General features: G+C 42.0%; 1 protein-coding gene across 1 annotated transcript in view; it reads left to right on the top strand.

Moving 5' to 3' along the window:
- The window catches only part of CTSO (cathepsin O), a 44,996-nt gene extending 35,755 nt beyond the window's left edge, over nucleotides 1-9,241 (top strand). Inside the window, exons 6-8 of the mRNA XM_040420521.1 lie at nucleotides 4,105-4,268; nucleotides 6,889-6,981; nucleotides 8,160-9,241. Of these exons, the coding sequence (XP_040276455.1) occupies nucleotides 4,105-4,268; nucleotides 6,889-6,981; nucleotides 8,160-8,194 (292 nt within the window). The 3' untranslated portion in view covers nucleotides 8,195-9,241. The remainder of the gene's footprint in view (nucleotides 1-4,104; nucleotides 4,269-6,888; nucleotides 6,982-8,159) is intronic.
- Nucleotides 9,242-19,233: the final 9,992 nt, after the last annotated feature.

Below are 19,233 nucleotides of genomic sequence, written 5' to 3'. Positions count from 1 at the left end.
AACTATAATGTAGCATTTGCCATCAGGGGAACAAAGTCTCAGCTAAGTATGCCAGTTGCTTCAAGGAAAGGGAGTTCCTATAGTAGTGCGTCAAGTTCGTCAAAGATCATTATGGTCTGCTACAGCATTTTATGGAGAAAGGGAGTTTTAGCAGAGGAATCCGCTTGGTAGTGTTAATGACCCAGCGAATTGTGGATTGTAAATCCCATTTAAACTATAAATACGGATGTAGTAGAGTTAACACTCATGATTTATGAGACGTGTTACAATTGATTTTCAATGGCTTATGTCTCAAGATAACGCAATGAGTTAAGAGCTTGAGTGCTAACCCTGCTACATCTGTAGATATACCGGTATATGAAGTACTTACAGTGAGGAGTTAAATACGCTCAGGTGGGAGTAAGATTATTTATTCATGATGGTTCCTTGCTGAGATCTGATGAGTGCTTCATGGTCTAGATTGCAGAGGTAGCATAATATAAAAAATCTGATAAACTCCTGAATTACCACCTGGGATTAGATATAGTTTATGGATGATATTTGTCCATCTACAGAATTTTTTAGTTATGATGCTAAGGCTAAAAAAACTGGTGCTTAGGGATATGATATTTCTCCGTTTATTTTGAGCATCCGCTGTTAGTGTCAGGTGTCAGTTTGCTCTTTTTTGATGGGAGAAAAAGTACAACAGGCAGAATCTTACATTTTGAGTCCTATCAGAATTTACACTTTTTACTCAGACATCCTGTTTCAGCTCATAAACCACTCTATATCACAGAGCTCATTTATGAAGTGTTACTGAGTAGAAGGTTTACGAAAAGAAAGAAAAAAAGATCATTTGTTTTCAGATGAAGAGATGAAAGCCATTGGTTACCAATAAATTCCAAAGCTGATTTGATTTGTCTTCGTTGGAGTCGAGGACATATAAAGACTTACTCTTACATCTTTGTAATTACCTTTCCTACGAATACCTTAAATTTACACCATGGACTTTTTAATTTGACCCATGTATGATTAAATCTCTTCTTTGAGAATGCTTTCACATGTGCCGTCTTGACTTTCAATACAGTTATTGAAGCCAATGTTAGAAGTGGATTGTGAAGGGAGGGGAATTAGAAGTTAAAGTTTTTAGTTAAACCTTTCCTGTTTATTCCTTAAAACTGTATAAAGAGTACCTGTGAAAGAATCCTAAAAGGGATGTCAGATGATTAATAAGTTTTGCAAAATGTTCACATAAATTAAAGATTTTTAAATTTTAATGCTCAGAGAAAATGTTCCTGTGTATAGATATTGTTTAATTTTAATCCCCTCTCAGGATGTTCAGCTAACTCAGCATAGAGAAGTTCTTCATAAGCATTTACATGATTACTTTACTTTCATTGCTGGTTCGGATTTGTCTGTGAAACCCATAAAGTGTTCTTGAGGGATTACTGTATCACTTTGGGTTCTGGGTTTAAGATGGTCTTCACTCCTAAGATGTCTGAGTTAGGGTGAGCTAACAGTGTCTTGACACGTCTTTGACATCCATCCCCCCTAAATGGAACCTCAAACGTATTATTGGTGTTGAGGGTTAAATTAAAGCATTAAAAAGGTTGTCTGAGATAATTAAATATCTCAAACAACTGTTAAAATGTAAAATAAAAACATTTAAAAAAAATTATATACTCGTTTCTCCAGCGCTAGTCTCTGTGGCGCTCATCTGTTACTCCCACCGATGTTTGTTTTCTAGGCACATCACTGTACATGTCACTGTCTACTGTGATGTGCAGAGTGACTTGTCTGGATTCAGCACCTCACTGCTACAATCAATCAGTGTCTTCACTTGTAGACCACTGAGGACAGTAATTGGCTGCAGCGGTCATGTGCCACTGCTGGAAATCAAATAGCAGCGGGAGTACCAGAGGAGCGGCGAAAACAGTGCTGGAGAAATTTGAATGTTGTTTTTTTATTTATTTTAATTTAGGACGTTGGTGGGGGGTTTCTTAAACTTTTAATTATCAGACGATCCTTTAACCCATCTGGCAAAGCACCTCAGAGATCATGCTGAACATACTGTTTCTCATGTCATAAGATGCAGAGTTGGATGCTCGGTCTATGACCCCACTTCTGTTTTAGGTGTATCCATGAATATTATACTACTGTGTACTTCTTGCCAAATACTTTGCCATTCCTCCCGTCTGAGAGGGATAAGGTGTGAGCCTCTTTATTGGAATCTTGCAAACTCCCCACGTAATCAAGGGAGTTGCCTGCTTCCCCTAAAAACCTATTTTCATTTACAAAATAACTAATGTTCTCAAAGGAGTTCTCTTGGAATGCTGTAAAATGGTCACTAGCAACCCAACCTAGAATCTGAATAGAATTTCTCACTATATTACACTGTGCTGTGTACAGTACAGTGGTAAGTGACTGTCAGGGTGCACAGCCTAACAGCATATCTCCCACAGTCTTTATTACTGTCTCTTGTACAGCAGGAACTCGTCTCTACAATAGATAGAACTGATGCAATCCTTTGTGAGATATGCTGTCATGGATAAGAAGCCTGACAGGAATAGAGAGCAGGATCGCCTCCCTTTTCCTGTCAGGCTGCTCAGCCATGACTGTCACTTACCACTGTACTGTATGGAGCACAGTGTAATAAAGTGAGGCCCCTCATTCCCCTCACAGCTTGGCAACTGGAAGCAACCCACATATTCACATTTTAGGGCAATTTGCTAGTGGACATTTTAAAGAATTCCCAGGGAACTGCCACGAGGAAAAGCCCCAGGAACCGACTTGTTCTGCTATTTTATATTATTTAGTATTTTTAGGAAAGGACCATTCAGTTTCCAAGTGTTATAGGCCAATTGCCCTCCTAAACTCTGATTTAAAGGTCTTTGCTAAGATTTTGGCTAATTGCTTGAATCTTTATCTTCCCACCCTTATTCATAAAGACCAAGCAGACTTTGTTCTGTGTCAGCAAAGTGGAGACAGTGCTAGAAGACATTATTCATGGATCAAACTGTCCTTTTCAGCTCAAATACTGAAAACGTTTGTGAAGGCTTCCAGGCCTGCCATAGTAAGCTGTTAAGCCATGATTACACAAGTGCTTAGTAGGAAGTAAGGAGAATCTCCAAAGACTGCAGTAGTATACTCTTGCAGTCTGTGGTATTAGTGGTAGAACAATTGCATGTTTAGGTCTCCTATAAGGACTTAAAGGGGTTGTCCACTTTTTTTATATTGATGACTTATCCCATGTGCCGGGAGTCTGCCCCCTGCCAATCAGCTGTTTGAAGAGAAAGCAGTGCTCGTATGAGCACTGCCATCTCAAAATAGTTGATCTGCTTGCTGTTGCAACAGCAGCGGGGTGCAGGTGGAATTACAACTAAGCCATCCCATTTACTTCAGTTGGACGTCTCCTTCCTATTCACTTACTAGCACTGCCTTCTCTTTAAACTGCTGATCGGCGGGGGTGTATGTCCCCTCACCTGAGGATAGGTCATCAATGTAAAATAATGTAAATTTCTAATCACCCCCTCTTCCCAATTTTACATCTAAAAAAAATTACTGTCCAAACTATTAAAATATAGTAAAAAAAAGTATTACGTTTACCCTGTAAATGTTATAACCGGTGGAAAAAAAACAAAATGGTCAAATTATTTTTTGGTCATATTGCACCCTGTTCCATTTTTTGATTCAAGATTAGATAAGCAGTGCCATTAAAAAGGACAACTTATGCCACAAAAACAAGCCCTTATATGACTATATGAATGGAAAAGAAAAAAAAAATTTGTGGCTCTTGGAAGACAGGAAGGAAAAAATGAAAATGCAGAAATGTCTGGTCCTGAAGTTTTTAATGGTTTTGATGGTATACAAATTCAAGATCTCTGGACATGTGGCTGTCCAGCTGTTACAACACTACAACTCCCAGCAACACCTATAACATCACAGTTGTATTTTTTTAACAGCTTCAGAGCCGCATGTTGGAGAACTGTGCCCTACATTATTAGAAGTTCATTTTGTGCCGTATAGTAGAAATTTTCAATTCTTTAATCATGGAGATCACCTTAATAACCATGCTTTAGAAATATATGTTTGTGTTGTGTTAATCAATGGCATATCTTCCTTTAGTAACTATGAAGAGGAAATGATGAAGCTGTTGATAAGTGTTGGCCCACTGGCGGTCATAGTGGATGCTGTGAGCTGGCAGGATTATCTGGGAGGTATAATACAGCATCACTGTTCCAGTGGACACTCCAATCACGCTGTCCTGGTGGTTGGTTTTGATAAAACAGGTATGATAGACGCACATCTGTTCTACTGTCACTTTCATAAACTAACTAAGGATACTTTCACACTAGCGTTTTTCTTTTCCGGCACTGAGTTCCATCATAGGGGCTCAATACCGGAAAAGAACTGATCAGCTTTATCCCCATGCATTCTGAATGAAGAGAAATCCGTTCAGGATGCATAAGGATGTCTTCAGTTCAGTCACAGAATGGCGTTTTGGACGGAGGAGATACCGCAGCATGCTGCGGTATTATCTCCGTCCAAAATTCCGGATCAGTTGCCGGAATGTATTGAAATGTATTAGTGCCAGATCCGGCATTAAAAATACCGCGACGCCGGATTCGTAAAAATGTGAAAAAAAATATATAACTAATCCGTTTCTCCGGACGACATACGGAGAGACGGATATGTTCTGGCAATGCATTTGTAAGACTGATCCGCATCCGGATCCGTCTACAAATGCTGTCTGTTTGCATGCAGATTGCCGATTCCGGCGACTGAACTGCTTGCCTGATCGCTCTGCCGCAAGTATGAAAGTAGCCTTAGGCTGAGTTCACACTTCAGTTATTTGGTCAGTTATTTTGATCAGTTATTGTGAGCCAAAACCAGTAGTGAAGCCTACACAGAGATGAGGTGTAATGAAAAGATTTTCACCTATTATGTTTTTTTGACCCGCGCCTAGTTTTGGCTCACAATAACTGACCAAATAACTGAAGTGTGAACTCAGCCTTACGTTACATGCACTCGAACGTATTTTGTTTCCGTGTCCGTTCCGTTTTTTTTGCGGACAGGATGCGGACCCATTCATTTCAATGGGTCCGCAAAAAATATGGACAGCACACCGTGTGCTGTCCGCATCAGTATGTCCATTTGGTAGCCTCGCAAAAAAAATAGAACATGTCCTATTCTTGTCCGTTTTAGGCATTGTTACAATGGATCCGCAAAAAAAAACGGATGGCATACGGATGTAATCCGTTTTTTTTATTTTTTTTGCGGATCCGCAAATTGCAGACCACAAAACACATACGATTGTGTGCATGTAGCCTTAGAGGGTGATGACTAGGGCTGCACGATATGGGAATTTTGTGCGAATGGGATTAGGGCACTAAAAATTGCGATAACGATATGCGATGCGATATTTTAAGGGAATTGTGCTAGAGGTCTATTTGCCTCGATTTTCCCATATGAGCCGCTGACGCGGCTGGGTATTACATAGTTATAGGGGATCTGTGGATGGCACTGTTATGGGGGATCTGTGGATGATGCACTCTTGTGGGGGATCTGTGGATGGCACTGTTGTGGGGGATCTGTGGATGACGCTGTGTTGTGGGGGATCTGTGGAGGATGCTGTTATGGGGATCTGTGGAGGACGCTGTTATGGGGGATCTGTGGAGGACGCTGTTATGGGGGATCTGTGGATGACGCTGTGTTGTGGGGGATCTGTGGATGACGCTGTGTTGTGCGGGATCTGTGGATGACGCTGTGTTGTGGGGGATCTGTGGATGACGCTGTGTTGTGGGGGATCTGTGGATGACGCTGTGTTGTGGGGGATCTGTGGATGACGCTGTGTTGTGGGGGATCTGTGGAGGACGCTGTTATGGGGGATCTGTGGAGGACGCTGTTATGGGGGATCTGTGGAGGACGCTGTTATGGGAGATCTGTGGAGGATGCTGTTATGGAAGATCTGTGGAGGATGCTGTTATGGAGGATCTGTGGAGGACGCTGTTATGGAGGATCTGTGGAGGACGCTGTTATGGGGATCTGTGGAGGACGCTGTTATGGAGGATCTGTGGAGGACGCTGTTATGGGGATCTGTGGAGGACACTGTTATGTGGGGGATCTGTGGAGGACGCTGTTATGGGGTGGATCTGTGGAGGACACTGTTATATGGGGGATCTGTGGAGGACGCTGTTATGGGGGATCTGTGGAGGACACTGTTATGTGGGGGATCTGTGGAGGACGCTGTTATGGGGGATCTGTGTGAGGACGCTGTTATAGGGGATGTGTGCTATGACACATAGGGCCATGAGGGGGGGCAGCATAAGACATATAGCATCTTATGCTGGTCCCCCTCATGGCCCTATGTGTCCTAAACTGCGCACATAACTGTCTTTGTGTGTAAAGTATTTTACTAGTGTGTAAAACAAGCTCTCTCCTATTGATAACAGGTCCAGCCTCAGTCTGTACTCACTGTCACTATGAATGCACTACAGCGAGCGTCAGCGCGTGACTGACGTCACTTAGTAACGCTCCTCCCACTTCAGGAAGCAGGAGCGTTACTAAGTGACGTCAGTCACGCGCCGGCCGGCCCGCTCGCTCCCGCTCGTCGCTGCAGTGCATTCATCGTGAAAGTGAGTACAGAGGCTGGACCGTTATCAATAGGAGAGAGCTTGTTTCAGACAGTAGTAAAATAATTTACACACAAAGCCAGTTATGTGCGCGGGGCCCCTTCATATATAATCGCGGCATTTTCGGGTCGGCCAAATCGCCATATCGCATTTGCCGATTATCGCGATTCGATTATTTTTTCGATTTATCGTGCAGCCCTAGTGATGACCTATTCTCAGGATCAGTGTTTTGCTCATTTATTTGTTTTTGGTTTCCTTAATTTTGTCTTGTTTACAGGTGACACTCCTTACTGGATAGTGAAGAATTCTTGGGGTACATCTTGGGGTGTAGATGGATATGTACATGTTAAAATGGGGGAAAATGTATGCGGTGAGTTTTATTTTCATAACTAATCATATTAACAACTAAAATTTTGCTGATTTTTTTTTTTCTCTAGAAACAGTATTGCAAATTATTGTCTGGTATTGCAGTGTACCTTAGCCTATTAATGAAGAATGATGGCTATATACGTCATAATCAGGTGTTAGTTCTCATGGGCACTGCCCAGTGTCCACACAAGATTATAGCAGGAGCTCAGCTGTAATATAATTAATAAAATTAAGAAATTTGATAGATTTTATTTAATGCTAGATGCATCAGGTAGTTATGCACCAGACCAGCAGCTGTATTGCCACCGCACGCCGGTATGGTTAGCCCCGCCTACTTCTGTTGTCACTGCCCGCTTGTTGTAAGTACAATAATGCTTAGTTCTGAGAGGTGGAAGTCACAGTACTTCACTATTGGGGACTGGTGTCCCCACTGCTTTCTACTGCAGAGAGCGTTCTATGTGAGAAGAATGTGGACATCAGTAACCTGGAGTTTCCAGTAGCAATCTGTGATGCACAGAAATGCAATCTGATCCTGGAATGATGATCATTTATGCAGAGACTTTGAAAAGTTCTCAGCTGAGGGTGTTGACCTGGTATCTTAAAGGAGTTGTTTAACTTTTAGATATTGACCTATCTTCTGGACAGGTCATCAATATCAGATCAGTGGGGGTCTGATACCTGCCACCCCCACTGATCAGCTGTTTTCAGCAGGCACTGGAAACAGGAGGCTCCATCCACCGCAGCTCATCCCCCATTCAAACTGCAGTAAGCAGTCGATGGAGCCTTCTCACTGCGGCTCTGCTCATAGCTGATCGGTGGAGGTGCCAGGTGTCGGACCCCCACCAAACTAATGTTGGTGACCGCATACATAGCATAGATTATCAATATCCAAAAGCTGGCCAACCCCTTTAGGTGTAGCTCTCAGATTCCACTAGTTGACTTTTGTATTTTAAGACTGGTTCGAAACCTGCCCAACTTTAGTGATTGTATTGCGCCTGAGAACTTCCATTGTTTCAAATACCTCCGGTGTAGCTTTTTTTTAAATTTTTTTTTTAGATACATTTTGAGGACGTTCCATGTAAATGATATTACTAATCCGAATCATTTGTTTAGTTGTCTTGGAATTCATATTGGTTAGAACAATTAACATTCTCGTTCTTCTTATTACACTTTTTCCAGGAATAGCAGACTTTGTGACCTTCCCAGTGATGTGATGTAGATGAAAACCAGGAAAAACACGAATCCATTAAACAGATGCAGTTTTTCTTGTTGGCAACATTGAATGGCATGAGCAATGTCCTGGGTGTCCCTCAAAAGTTTGCCTCCTACAGGACATCCAGACAATTGCAAGTTAAATATCAAGATACTGTATATATAGACTTGAGATGAACTTTGCAGATCATCAGAAATATAGATTAAGTTCTGTAAAGAATGTGAAGCTTTCTCACAAATGTCCAAAGCAGGAAATATGGCCTGTGGAATTAAAACATTGGATGCTGTGGGATTTTAACAGTCTTGCTGTTACACAGTGAACAAAAGGGAACCTTGAATGTTTATTACGGCAAGATGAAGCCAGGTCTTTTTTCCACACTATATATTACATAGTACTTGGAGTGATCAGCAATTAATTGTCTTTTGTGGACCAAAAGCAGACTGATATAACTAAATATAACTTTATATATAGAATTTCAAATTTTTTAAAGACTCTGTATTATGACGATTACAAACTGAGCTCTGTCTCAAAAGGAAAATATAATGCAATATTGAAATATCAGATATATATCAACATAATAAACTCTTATGGCCCAATAGACATTAGTCTGCTGTTGGGCAAACCTGCTTTTTACTTTGTAACAAACCCAGACCATTAAAACCACCTGTCTAATATTGTGTAGGCCTCCCTTGTGCCACCAAACCAGCTCGTAGCCATCGAAACATGACAGCACAAGATCTCTGAAGGTGTCATGTGGTTCCAAGATATTAGCAGGAGATCCCTTAAACTATGTAAATTACGAGGTGGACCCATAATGGATCAGACTTGTTATTACAGCACATCTCAGTTGGGATTGAAAACTGGGGAATTTGGAGTGGTTTATTCACCCATGTCACAGCAATATTTCACCTCTGTCATAGAGGGAAATTACTGTAGCATCAAGTGGTGAAGACACAACAGGCTCAGAACTGATAGACATAGTGACACAATGGAAGAATATATCCCAAAAAGGGGCTTGCATGTGTTTTTTGTGTCCAGAAAAAAAAAAATCCTTCACACTCGCGTTTGGTGCGGATCCGTCATGGATCTGCACAGACGGATCCGTTCACATAATACAACCATCTGCATCTGTTCAGAACGGATCAGTTTGTATTATCTGTAACATAGGCAAGACGGATCCGTGTTGAACACCATTGAAAGTCAATGGAGGACGGATCCGTTTTCTATTGTGCCAGATTGTGTCAGTGAAAACGGATCCGTCCCCATTGACTTACATTGTGTGTCAGAACGGATCCGTTTGGCTCAGTTTCGTCAGCGTAATGGAGACGGAACGAAGGCAAACTGATGCATTCTGAGCGGATTCTTTTCCATTCAGAATGCATTAGGGCAAAACTGATCCGTTTTGGACCGCTTGTGAGAGCCCTGAACGGATCTCACAAACAGAAAGCCAAAACGCCAGTGTGAAAGTAGCCTTAGGCAAAAGCACAAAATAAATTCTGCTCAGCTAAGCACTAACTGTATAGAACAGGGATGGCCAACCTGTGGCTCTCCAGCTGTTGCAAAACTACAACTCCCAGCATGCCCAGGCAGCCTACAGCTATCAGCCTACAGCAGGGCATGGTGGGAATTGTAGTTTTACAACATGTCTTGTCCACAGACACGGACAAGAATAGGCATTTCTATAGGCATTGATTTATACTGTAAAAAAACATTTCCCGAACTCGGGTTCGGTTCCAAGTGGTACCTTGGAACCGAACCCGAGTTCGGGAAATGGTTTTTTACAGTATAAGCAATTTCTTTCAAAGGTGATTTTATTAGGTTTTTTTTTCAATGTAAATTTACATTTAAAAAATTGAAGCATGTTTATGTAAATACAAGTAATAAATAATAATTTGTTAACATTTCCAGTTACATCAAAGTATTGGTAGTATGGTTTAAATGTAGCAAGAATTTATACATATTCATGTTTCAATATGTTACGAAGTAAAGTTTAATATGTTACATTAAACATAAAACATAGTAGAACTCGAGTTGAGCCTCATAGTGTTATTTTATTAGCAGAAGAATGATCGGCTCAGCTAATGCATATAAATTCCTCCTCGGCTTCACGGGAGTTACCTAGAGTAGAGATGAGTCTTGTATTGTGTAGATGTGCTAAGGAGGACCTAGATCATGTTCCTAAGTTCTTTTTTGGAAAGTGTGTTAACCAACAGCTCCAGCCCGTCAAACATTTATGGCCATTCCCAATTTGCCAAGCAAACGCTTGTTCTGCTATATAATTGCTCGATACTGCAGAGATTATTTCGTTTATATCTGGGATTTTTGCTGATTTCCAAGATATGGCTAGTAGAAATCTGGTGGCTATTGCTATATGGCAAATTGGGAATCTCCAGTCCGCTGGTAAATTTTCTAGTCCTATATTTAATAGGACCAGTTCTGGAGTGAGAATATTCTTTTTTTTTTTTGTCAGTAAGAACAGAAGACTTTCCAGGTCTTTTCCCAGTTTTTTCAGTTTGGGACAAGACCAGAAAATGTGTTTTATCGTTCCTACACCACCACAGTTCCTCTAGCACCGGTCCGGGTGATCAGGATATATATTGTGGAGTTTTTTCTGTGTGAAGTACCATCTAGAAATCATTTTCTATATTTGCTCTCTGTGCGAGATGCATGTAGTCGCTTTGCGAATAATGTTGCGGGCTGCCTCCCATTCTTTAGGATGGATAGTTTTTCCAAGATCTATCTCCCATTTGCTGTGTGAGTGTAAAGCAGCAAATTGGGAGTTCTTATTGTATATGTCATATAATTCTTTAATGTTGCCTTTTTTTATTTAGGCTTGGTTTTGTGATTAGATCGGAGATATTGCTGGGAAACCAAGTTTCTTGCATAGGGAACTTGTTAAGATGTTTGGAGAGTTTTTGATAAGTTTTTTCTTCTTCTGGATTTAAATGATAACGGTCTCTTAGGAAGTTAAAGCTTTTTATTTTTCCATTGTCCATAATGTTATGTATGAAAGTCATTCCCTTATCTGACCAAACTGAGAGAGCGTTTAGTCCAGTATAGGGGTGCAGTGTTGAAAGGGGAATTTTAGGAGCAATCACTTGTCTTTGATCAATGTGGGAGAATTCTTTTGTTTTCCAAATCTCAAGTGCTGCTTTTACAGTTGGGGTGAAGGGGTGGGGTTTATATCTAGTTCTGTCATTATTTGTAATTACGTGGTACCAGTTCTCTACTTTGTTTAGTTCCGCTTCTATCTTGACCCATTGTTTTTGATTATCTATAGGTCTGAACCATTCTGCTGATTGTTTCAACAGGTTTGCTTTGTAATATGCTAGGATGTTTGGGCAACACCTCCATTGATCATTTTTTTCTGAAGCATATATGCGTCAATTCTGGGCCTTTTGTTGTTCCATATGAATCTTGACATTTGGGATTGGAACTTAAGTAGATACGTTTTAGGTATGGAGATTGGCAGTACCCTGAGGTAGTTGGACAGTTTTGGCAGGGTGAACATCTTATACAGAGTAAGTCTGCCAAACCAGCTCCAATTTAATTTTAGAAAGTTGTCTAGTTCTTTTTTAATATTCTCAAAAATTTTTGTAAAGTTTTCAGAGATAATAGTTCTGTTTTCACATGCCAGCTCTACCCCCAAGTATGTGATTGATTTGTTTTTCTATGTATATGGAAAGTTTTGTTTTAGGCTACTTTCACACTTGCGGCAGGACGGATCCGACAGGCTGTTCACCCTGTCGGATCCGTCCTTCCGCTATTTCGCCGGACCGCCTCTCCATCCCCATTGACTATAATGGGGACGGGGGCTCCGCCCGGGCGCAGCACGGCAGTTCACGGCGAAAGGTCGCCGGACTAAAAGTCCTGCATGTCCGACTTTATAGTCAATGGGGATGGCGGTCTCTCACCGCGAACTGCCGTACTGCGCCGGATTATAGTCAATGGGGACGGAGCGGCGGCACGGCGAAATAGCGGAAGGACGGATCCGACAGGGTGAACAGCCTGTCAGATCCGTCCTGCCGCAAGTGTGAAAGTAGCCTTAGATTTTCCCTTACTTGTGCGGGAATGTTTATTCGATAAATGTGTGACTTTGAGGAGTTGACTTTGTAATATGATATTCTGCTGAATTTTTCTAGTTCTGTTTGGAGATTGGGCAAAGAGGTCTCAGGTTTGGTAAGCGTCATTAGTACGTCGTCCGCGAACAGGTTTATTTTGTTTTCATGTCCTGTAGAGATGATGCCTGCGATGCCCTCAATTTCCTTATTTGTTCCGCCAATGGTTCTATGGTAAGCACAAAAAGCAGGGGTGATAGTGGGCACCCCTGCCTAGTGCCATTAGTTATGTCAAATTGTTCTGAGAGCACATCTTGCATAAAACCCTGGCTGAAGGAGCTGAATACATAGAGAAAATTGCATTGATAAAGGGGTCAGGCAATTCAAATTTTTGTAGTACTTTCATGTATACCCAGTTTACCCGATCAAAGGCCTTCTCCACACCTAAAGATAGGAGCAGAGAAGGCACTTTGCTTTGACTGGCTTTAACCATTAAGTTCAGGACCTTTCTAGTACCTCCTGTGCCTGTCTCCCGGTTATAAACCCAATTTGATCTTGGTTTATCAGGCTTGGTATGATGTTTTTCAATCTTTCTGCTAGTATTTTGGCATATATTTTAATATCCTCATTGAGTAAGGAGATGGGACGTAGGTTACCTGGGCAATCATGGTCTTTCCCGGGTTTTGGAAGAGTTATAATATTTGCGACAAGCATTTCTTTTGGAAATTCGCCTGTTGTAAATGCTTTATTAAAAGCTGAAGTAATGTTAGGAGTTAATGTTTCCTCAAATAGTTGGTAAAATTCGGATGTAAATCCGTCAGGACCTGGTGATTTTTAGCTTTTTAATGGTCTATTTGACCTCTAGTTCTGTGATGGGTTCTGCTAGTTTGGTTTTATTGGTAGGGTCTACATAGGGTAATGTGCAGTTACCTAAATTTTTTTTTTATCTCTTCCAATGATGGATGTGAAGCTGAGTTATCTTTCTGCAAGTTGTAAAGAGATTTATAGTATTCAGCAATTTCGTTAGCAATATCTATTGGATTGGAGGTAGTGACTCCAGGTGATTTTGTTTTTAGGTGATGTATTCTATTTTTTGTTCTTATTCCCCTTGCCTTAATGGTCATTAATCTGGTGGGTTTATTGAATTCTGTGTAGTAATTAATTTTAGTTTTATTGGTCTGTTTTATAAACTGTCCAACCAAGAGTTTGTGTAATTTCAGCTTTTCTTCTCTTAGGGTCAACTGTAGGGTAAGTGAAGTATTCATTTTGTGTTGTTTTTCCAATTATTTTATGTTTTCTAGGGTTTGTTTTAAATCTTGTTTTTTTTGCCTGTTGTATTTCGCTGATTGTTGAATTAAAATGCCTCTGATATAGGCTTTTGCTACAGTCCAAGTTATCAGTGGGTTGTCTACCGAGGGGTTATTTATTGTGAAGAACTCTTGGATTAGGACTTTAATTTTTTTATTGATCTCTGTGTGTGACATTATAAACGCGTTATTCCTCCAACTATATGTATTAGTTGGGTAAAGGGGATTTTTTTATTGTTAGTGTCACCGGAGCATGGTCTGACCAGGTTATGTTTCCTATCGAGCACGAGATAATGTCTCGTAGAGTCAAAGCTTGTGTAATGAACATATCAATGCGTGAATATGAGTTCCTACCTGCTGAGTAGTAGGAGTAATCTCTTTCATGATTGTGTAAGCATCACCATACATCATATAGCTCTTCCTTTTGCAACCAATGTTTAATAGTGATCCAATTTTTCCTAGGATGGTTCGTTGCATCTATACATGCATCGTTCACTGCGTTGATGTCTCCGCAGATAATCAATGTACCTTTTTTAACTTTAGCTAGTTGTTTGGTAATTTTTTTTGAGAAAGCTCATCTGCCTTACATTGGGTGCATATAGATTAGCTAATGTAAAGATTTTATTGTTAAGCTCACAAACTGTGATAATGTATCTCCCTTTCTTATCAATAATTGAGTCGAGAAGTTTGAACGTTACGGAGTTTTTGATGGCTGTTAAAACACCTGCAGTTTTTTTCTCATTTGTTGCTATAAATATTTGTGAGAAGTTTGGGAATTTTAAATCGGGGTGGTTATCCTTCTTAAAATGCGTCTCTTGGATACAGAGTACGTCTGGATTTATTGATTTTATTTCTTTTTTCAAGAAAGATCTTTTATGTGGACTGTTTAGTCCTCGCACATTTAGGCTAGTGAAAGTGAGAGACATGGTCTTTCCTTGCGTCTCAGTGCAAATCCAGATATTAGGGTCAGCAATGGGACGGGTGGAAATCTATGTTATGGGTCTGTGTGTAGGTAATTTGTAGACTCTTACTGTCTATGGTTAGTGGGTAAGTTGTCTGAAGTTGAAGCTGAGGAGGAGTGAGGCTCACTGTTGTGCTCTAATAAACAAAGAAAATTAACAGTTAAACCAAACGATAAAAGAAAACGCAATACAAATTATAGGATGAAGTGAAGTATAGATTCTTTAGAGGTGTAGCTCAGCGCTACTTAAATTGGAGGGGCGGGTAGGGGATAGGTTTGAAGGGCAGGACAGGGTCACTCAAATGTATCAAGTCCTGTCCGCTCTGGTTTTTCTCATCGACCGCTGCTGACTTTCTTGTTCCAACCGGGTTTTAGAGGGTGTCACCAGCGATCTTGGGAAGGATGATGTATGGCATTCCTCCGACCGTCTCTTTTCCTGTCTTTGTCACGAACTTCAGAAGAAGATGAAATAGTAAGGTTCCACTCTTTTAAAAGATCAAGTCCCTGCTCCACTGTTGAAATGACTATCCTTTTTCCCTCGTTTGGAATGAGGAGTTTCACAGGGAATGCCCACCTATAGGGGACGTTGTCTCTTAAAGTAGAAGTGATTTGTGAGAAGTTTCTTCTTTCTTGAATTGTGAGTTTTGACAGGTCAGAGAATACTGTAATATTCTTGAAATTGTCAGGAAGACTAGTTGGTTTCCTCATTTCTTGTAGGATTTTTTTCCTTAGTGTTGAAAAAGTGCACCCGTGCAATGACGTCTCTAGTAACTGAGGGGTGAATAGATTTTGGTCTGGGCAGCCTGTGAGCCCTGTCAATCTCAGTATCTTTTTCTGAGCATGTTGGTAGTAGGTTTTTTAAAAATTCTTGTAAGAATCAGGATAGGTTGCTGTTGGGTATGCTTTCAGGGTTTCCTCGAAATTTGCGGTTGTTCCTCCTCATTTCTTTTAGGTCTGCAATCTTAAGTTTCAATTGGCTTATTTCATCTGTATGGTCGTTTACTTGGTCTGCAATTGAATTTTGTACAGTACAGTATTCAGACATTTTTGTTTCTATGTGAGAGACTTTTTGTTGTTTCTTGGAGTTGTTTATTGATAGGAGAGATCATTTGTGAGATGTCTTGTAGAAAAGACTTTTAGTAGCATCAAGGATTCCTTAATGAAAGATTCTGATGCAGATTTTTCTGTTGATGGTAGTGCATCAAGGATCATCTGGGTCAGTCTCTTTTTCTGTGTCCCCCAAATTAGGAGAGTCGGCTTGTGGGCCTTGTTGTTCTTCATCGCTCCATTTAGCCTTTTGCTTTACAGGGCTATTATCTGGTGAAAAGGAGTCTGATGATGATAATTCAGCACACACATTTTCTTCTTGATGTGTTGTAATTGGTGTAAAATTTTCGTTGTCTATTGCTCCTGATGCTAGTCCTCTTCCTACTCCTTGATGCTTGTTTCGACAGCAATCGATCACCAAGATGATTGCTAAAAGACAACAGGATATGTACACTCATTCAATGGCGCAGAAGCTGAATGTGCATCTGGCCAAGTTGCTGGTACTACAGTCCCTCCCTTTCCACATAGTTGACTCTGCACATTTCAGAGAAACTGATGACTTGTGCCCACAAAAGGTGGAGAGTAGTGATGGGCGAACATTGGCCCTGACGGTTCGCGAACACGAATGCGCGTTCGCGCTCAAATGTTTGCGAAACCGTGTGTTTGCAGCGGGCCACATAGACTTGAATGGCGAGCGAACCTGAAAGACCTTTAGATCATATTTGCAGCCACCAAATAATTACTAGAAGTGCACAAATAGTCCCACAACACGGACAGTGACATACCAGATGTATTATTCGAATTTGCGATCTCCATTCATTATTTTTTTCAATGCAAAATATCGGCAATGTAATTTTTGCATATGCGCATGCGCAAAATAGGCGCGGCCTTCTACAGTAACTGGTTTCCACCAGACCGAAGTTGGATGGGATCAGAAAAGATGGTTGGCAACAATTTTCGCAACGTTGAGGAAGAACTTCTCACTGTAAGTAATTTGACATTAAAGCAGTGTATTTGATTACATTTCACATGCATGTTAGAACAATCGCTGTATATGCAGATTGAGTGTTTAAAAAAAAGCACCTTTGCGGTACACACAACTTCACATTTTATAAGGTCTCATGAGATATTAGTGATTGATGCACTAAGTATTGTTGTGAGAACTTGCCAGTACAGGCCCCAAAAAATATCCAATAGGCATTCACCTGACAGCACACCACTTTGTAGGATTCTGTGGCTGCAGGGACATTAGGCGGTCACAGGATAAAAATGTAACTGTTGGCCAGTACAGGCCCCAAAAATTATCCAATAGGGATTCACCTGGCAGCACACAACTTTGTAGGATTCTGTGGCTGGAGGGACATTAGGTGGTCACAGGATAAAAATGTAACTGTCGGCCAGTACAGGCCCCAAAAATTAGCCAATAGGCATTCACCTGACAGCACATAACTTTGTAAGATTCTGTGGCTGGAGTGACATTAGGTGGTCACAGGATAAAAATGTAACGGTCGGCCAGTACAGGCCACAAAAATTAGGCATTTAACGGACATAAAAGGCCTTTTATGCCGCTGTATTTACCTAAGACAGGGACCATGATTTGTTCTGGATGGTGGCGGATATTTGTGGGCTGTCATGAGGAAATTCAATCAAACGTGGTCGACTCGTCACATGTGTTGAATTCCTCCGAGATCGATGCCTCATTAATTTTTAGAAATGTGAGGTAGTCCACACTGTGGTGAGGTAGGCGAGTGTGCATATCGGTCACGATCCCCCCCTGCTGCGCTGAATGTCCTTTCGTACAGGACACTGGATGAGGGGCAAGCCAAGAGTTCCATGGCAAATTGTGCCAGCTCTGGCCACAGGTCAAGCCTGCACACCCAGTAGTCCAGGGGTTCATCTCTTCTCAGAGCGTCCACTCTGTTAACCCAATGTAGTCGGACACCTGTCGGTCTAGGCGTTCCCTGAGGCTGGATCCAGAGGACGGCTGTCGATGGGTTGGCTGCAAGAATTATCTCATATGCGAACTGACCAACACATCTTCAAACTGCCCTCTTCTTGCATGCGCTGTTGGATTGGTACCCGCAACTATTTCTCTGTGAGTGGAAATTCCTCTGCTAGCGTCCGCAAAAGCACAATGCAGCATTTCTCAAAGCAAGGCCTGAAAGTGCTACATTCTGACAGCCCTCTGTGATGGTGGTAACATGTCCACCATTTTGTGTTTGTACCAGGGGTCTAAGTATGTTGCCACTCAGTACTGGTCCTTGCCCTTTATGCTTTTTATACGGGGGTCCCTCTTCAAACACTGGAGCATGAAGGCCCCCATTTGCACTAAACTTGAAGTGGTGGAGTGGCCTGGCTCCTGCTCATCATCCAGGATAATGTCGTTCTCGTTCCCCTCCCCCCAGCCACGGACAACACCAGGGATCCCAGAAAAGTTTAAAGCATGCTCTTCTTGCTCCGGCACCATCCTCCTCTGACTCCTCTTCAGACTCCTGTTGTTGACTTGTCTCAGATGAAGTAGCCTCCCCTGGGAATTCATCCAGCATTGCGACTTCCTCATCTTCCTGCTCCTCGACGGCTTGATCAATGACACGAAGCAATGCACGCTCCAGAAAGAAGGCGTAAGTTACGATGTTACTGCGACTGACCAGTTTGGTGATCTCATGAAATGGCCGCAGAAGTCGGCATGCGTTGCGCTTAAGCAGCCACTGGTGCAGTGAAAAAAAACTGTCTCCCCACAACCTGTACTGCCGCAGAGTTTGTACAGGTAGTCATTAACTGCACGTTTCTGCTGGAGCAGCATATCAAGCATATACAAGGTGGAGTTCCATCGCGTCGGGCAGTCACAAATCAGACGTCTGACAGACAGGTGGTGACGACAACTTTTGCTAGATGAACGTGACGACGGCACGGTGGAGTGAAGGACAACTGGGAGGAGAGAGGAGAAGAAGAGGCAGGACGGGGAGCGCCGGGAGTGTGGCTTTGTGGGTTCTGACTGTGTTGCTCCCACTGGGCTCGGTGATGGGAGGCCAGGTGCTTTCTTAAGGCGGTCGTCCCTAGGTGAGTGTTGGGCTTACCGCGACTTATGCGTTGACAGCACAGGCTGCAGGTGGCAACACTATTGTCAGCAGCGGACACGTTAAAAAAAGCCCACACTGCGGAGCTATGTCCTGGCATCCTGGGAGCGCCAGATATGACCGTGCATGGTGGATGGCTCTTTCCAGATACATTAGCAGTCTTCTTTTTGCCTCCTGTGCACTGTAAGTTTTTCCTGCTTCTCCTCCCTATCTGCTGCTCCGTCTCTCCCTCTGAACTCCTCTCCCCTTCCTCTCTAGTGGGCACCCACGTGACATCCATCGACATGTCATCATCGTCACCTTCACTACCACTGACATTAAAGATCTCGGAGTAGGCGGCAACAGCGGGGACTATCCTCCTTGGGCTGATCTAGGTACTGTCTTCAGACTGCTGAGTGGCGACCGTTGATACCTCCTCTTCCTGATCCGATGCCAAGAATGACTGCGCATCAGTAAGGTCTGGTAATAAATTGGAAAATAATTCCTCTGACTCGAGGGGAGGGGATATGGTGGTGGTGGTGTCTTTGGGGTTGCACACAGCATAGAGTGAAGAGGGTGCAGATAGAGAGAATGAGGAGGGTGCAGAAGCG

This window comes from Bufo bufo, chromosome 2 (genome assembly GCF_905171765.1).
Source record: "Bufo bufo chromosome 2, aBufBuf1.1, whole genome shotgun sequence".
NCBI classification, from domain to species: Eukaryota; Metazoa; Chordata; class Amphibia; order Anura; family Bufonidae; genus Bufo; species Bufo bufo.
Note: the sequence above shows the minus strand (reverse complement) of the source record. Positions and strands in the feature narration are given on the sequence as shown.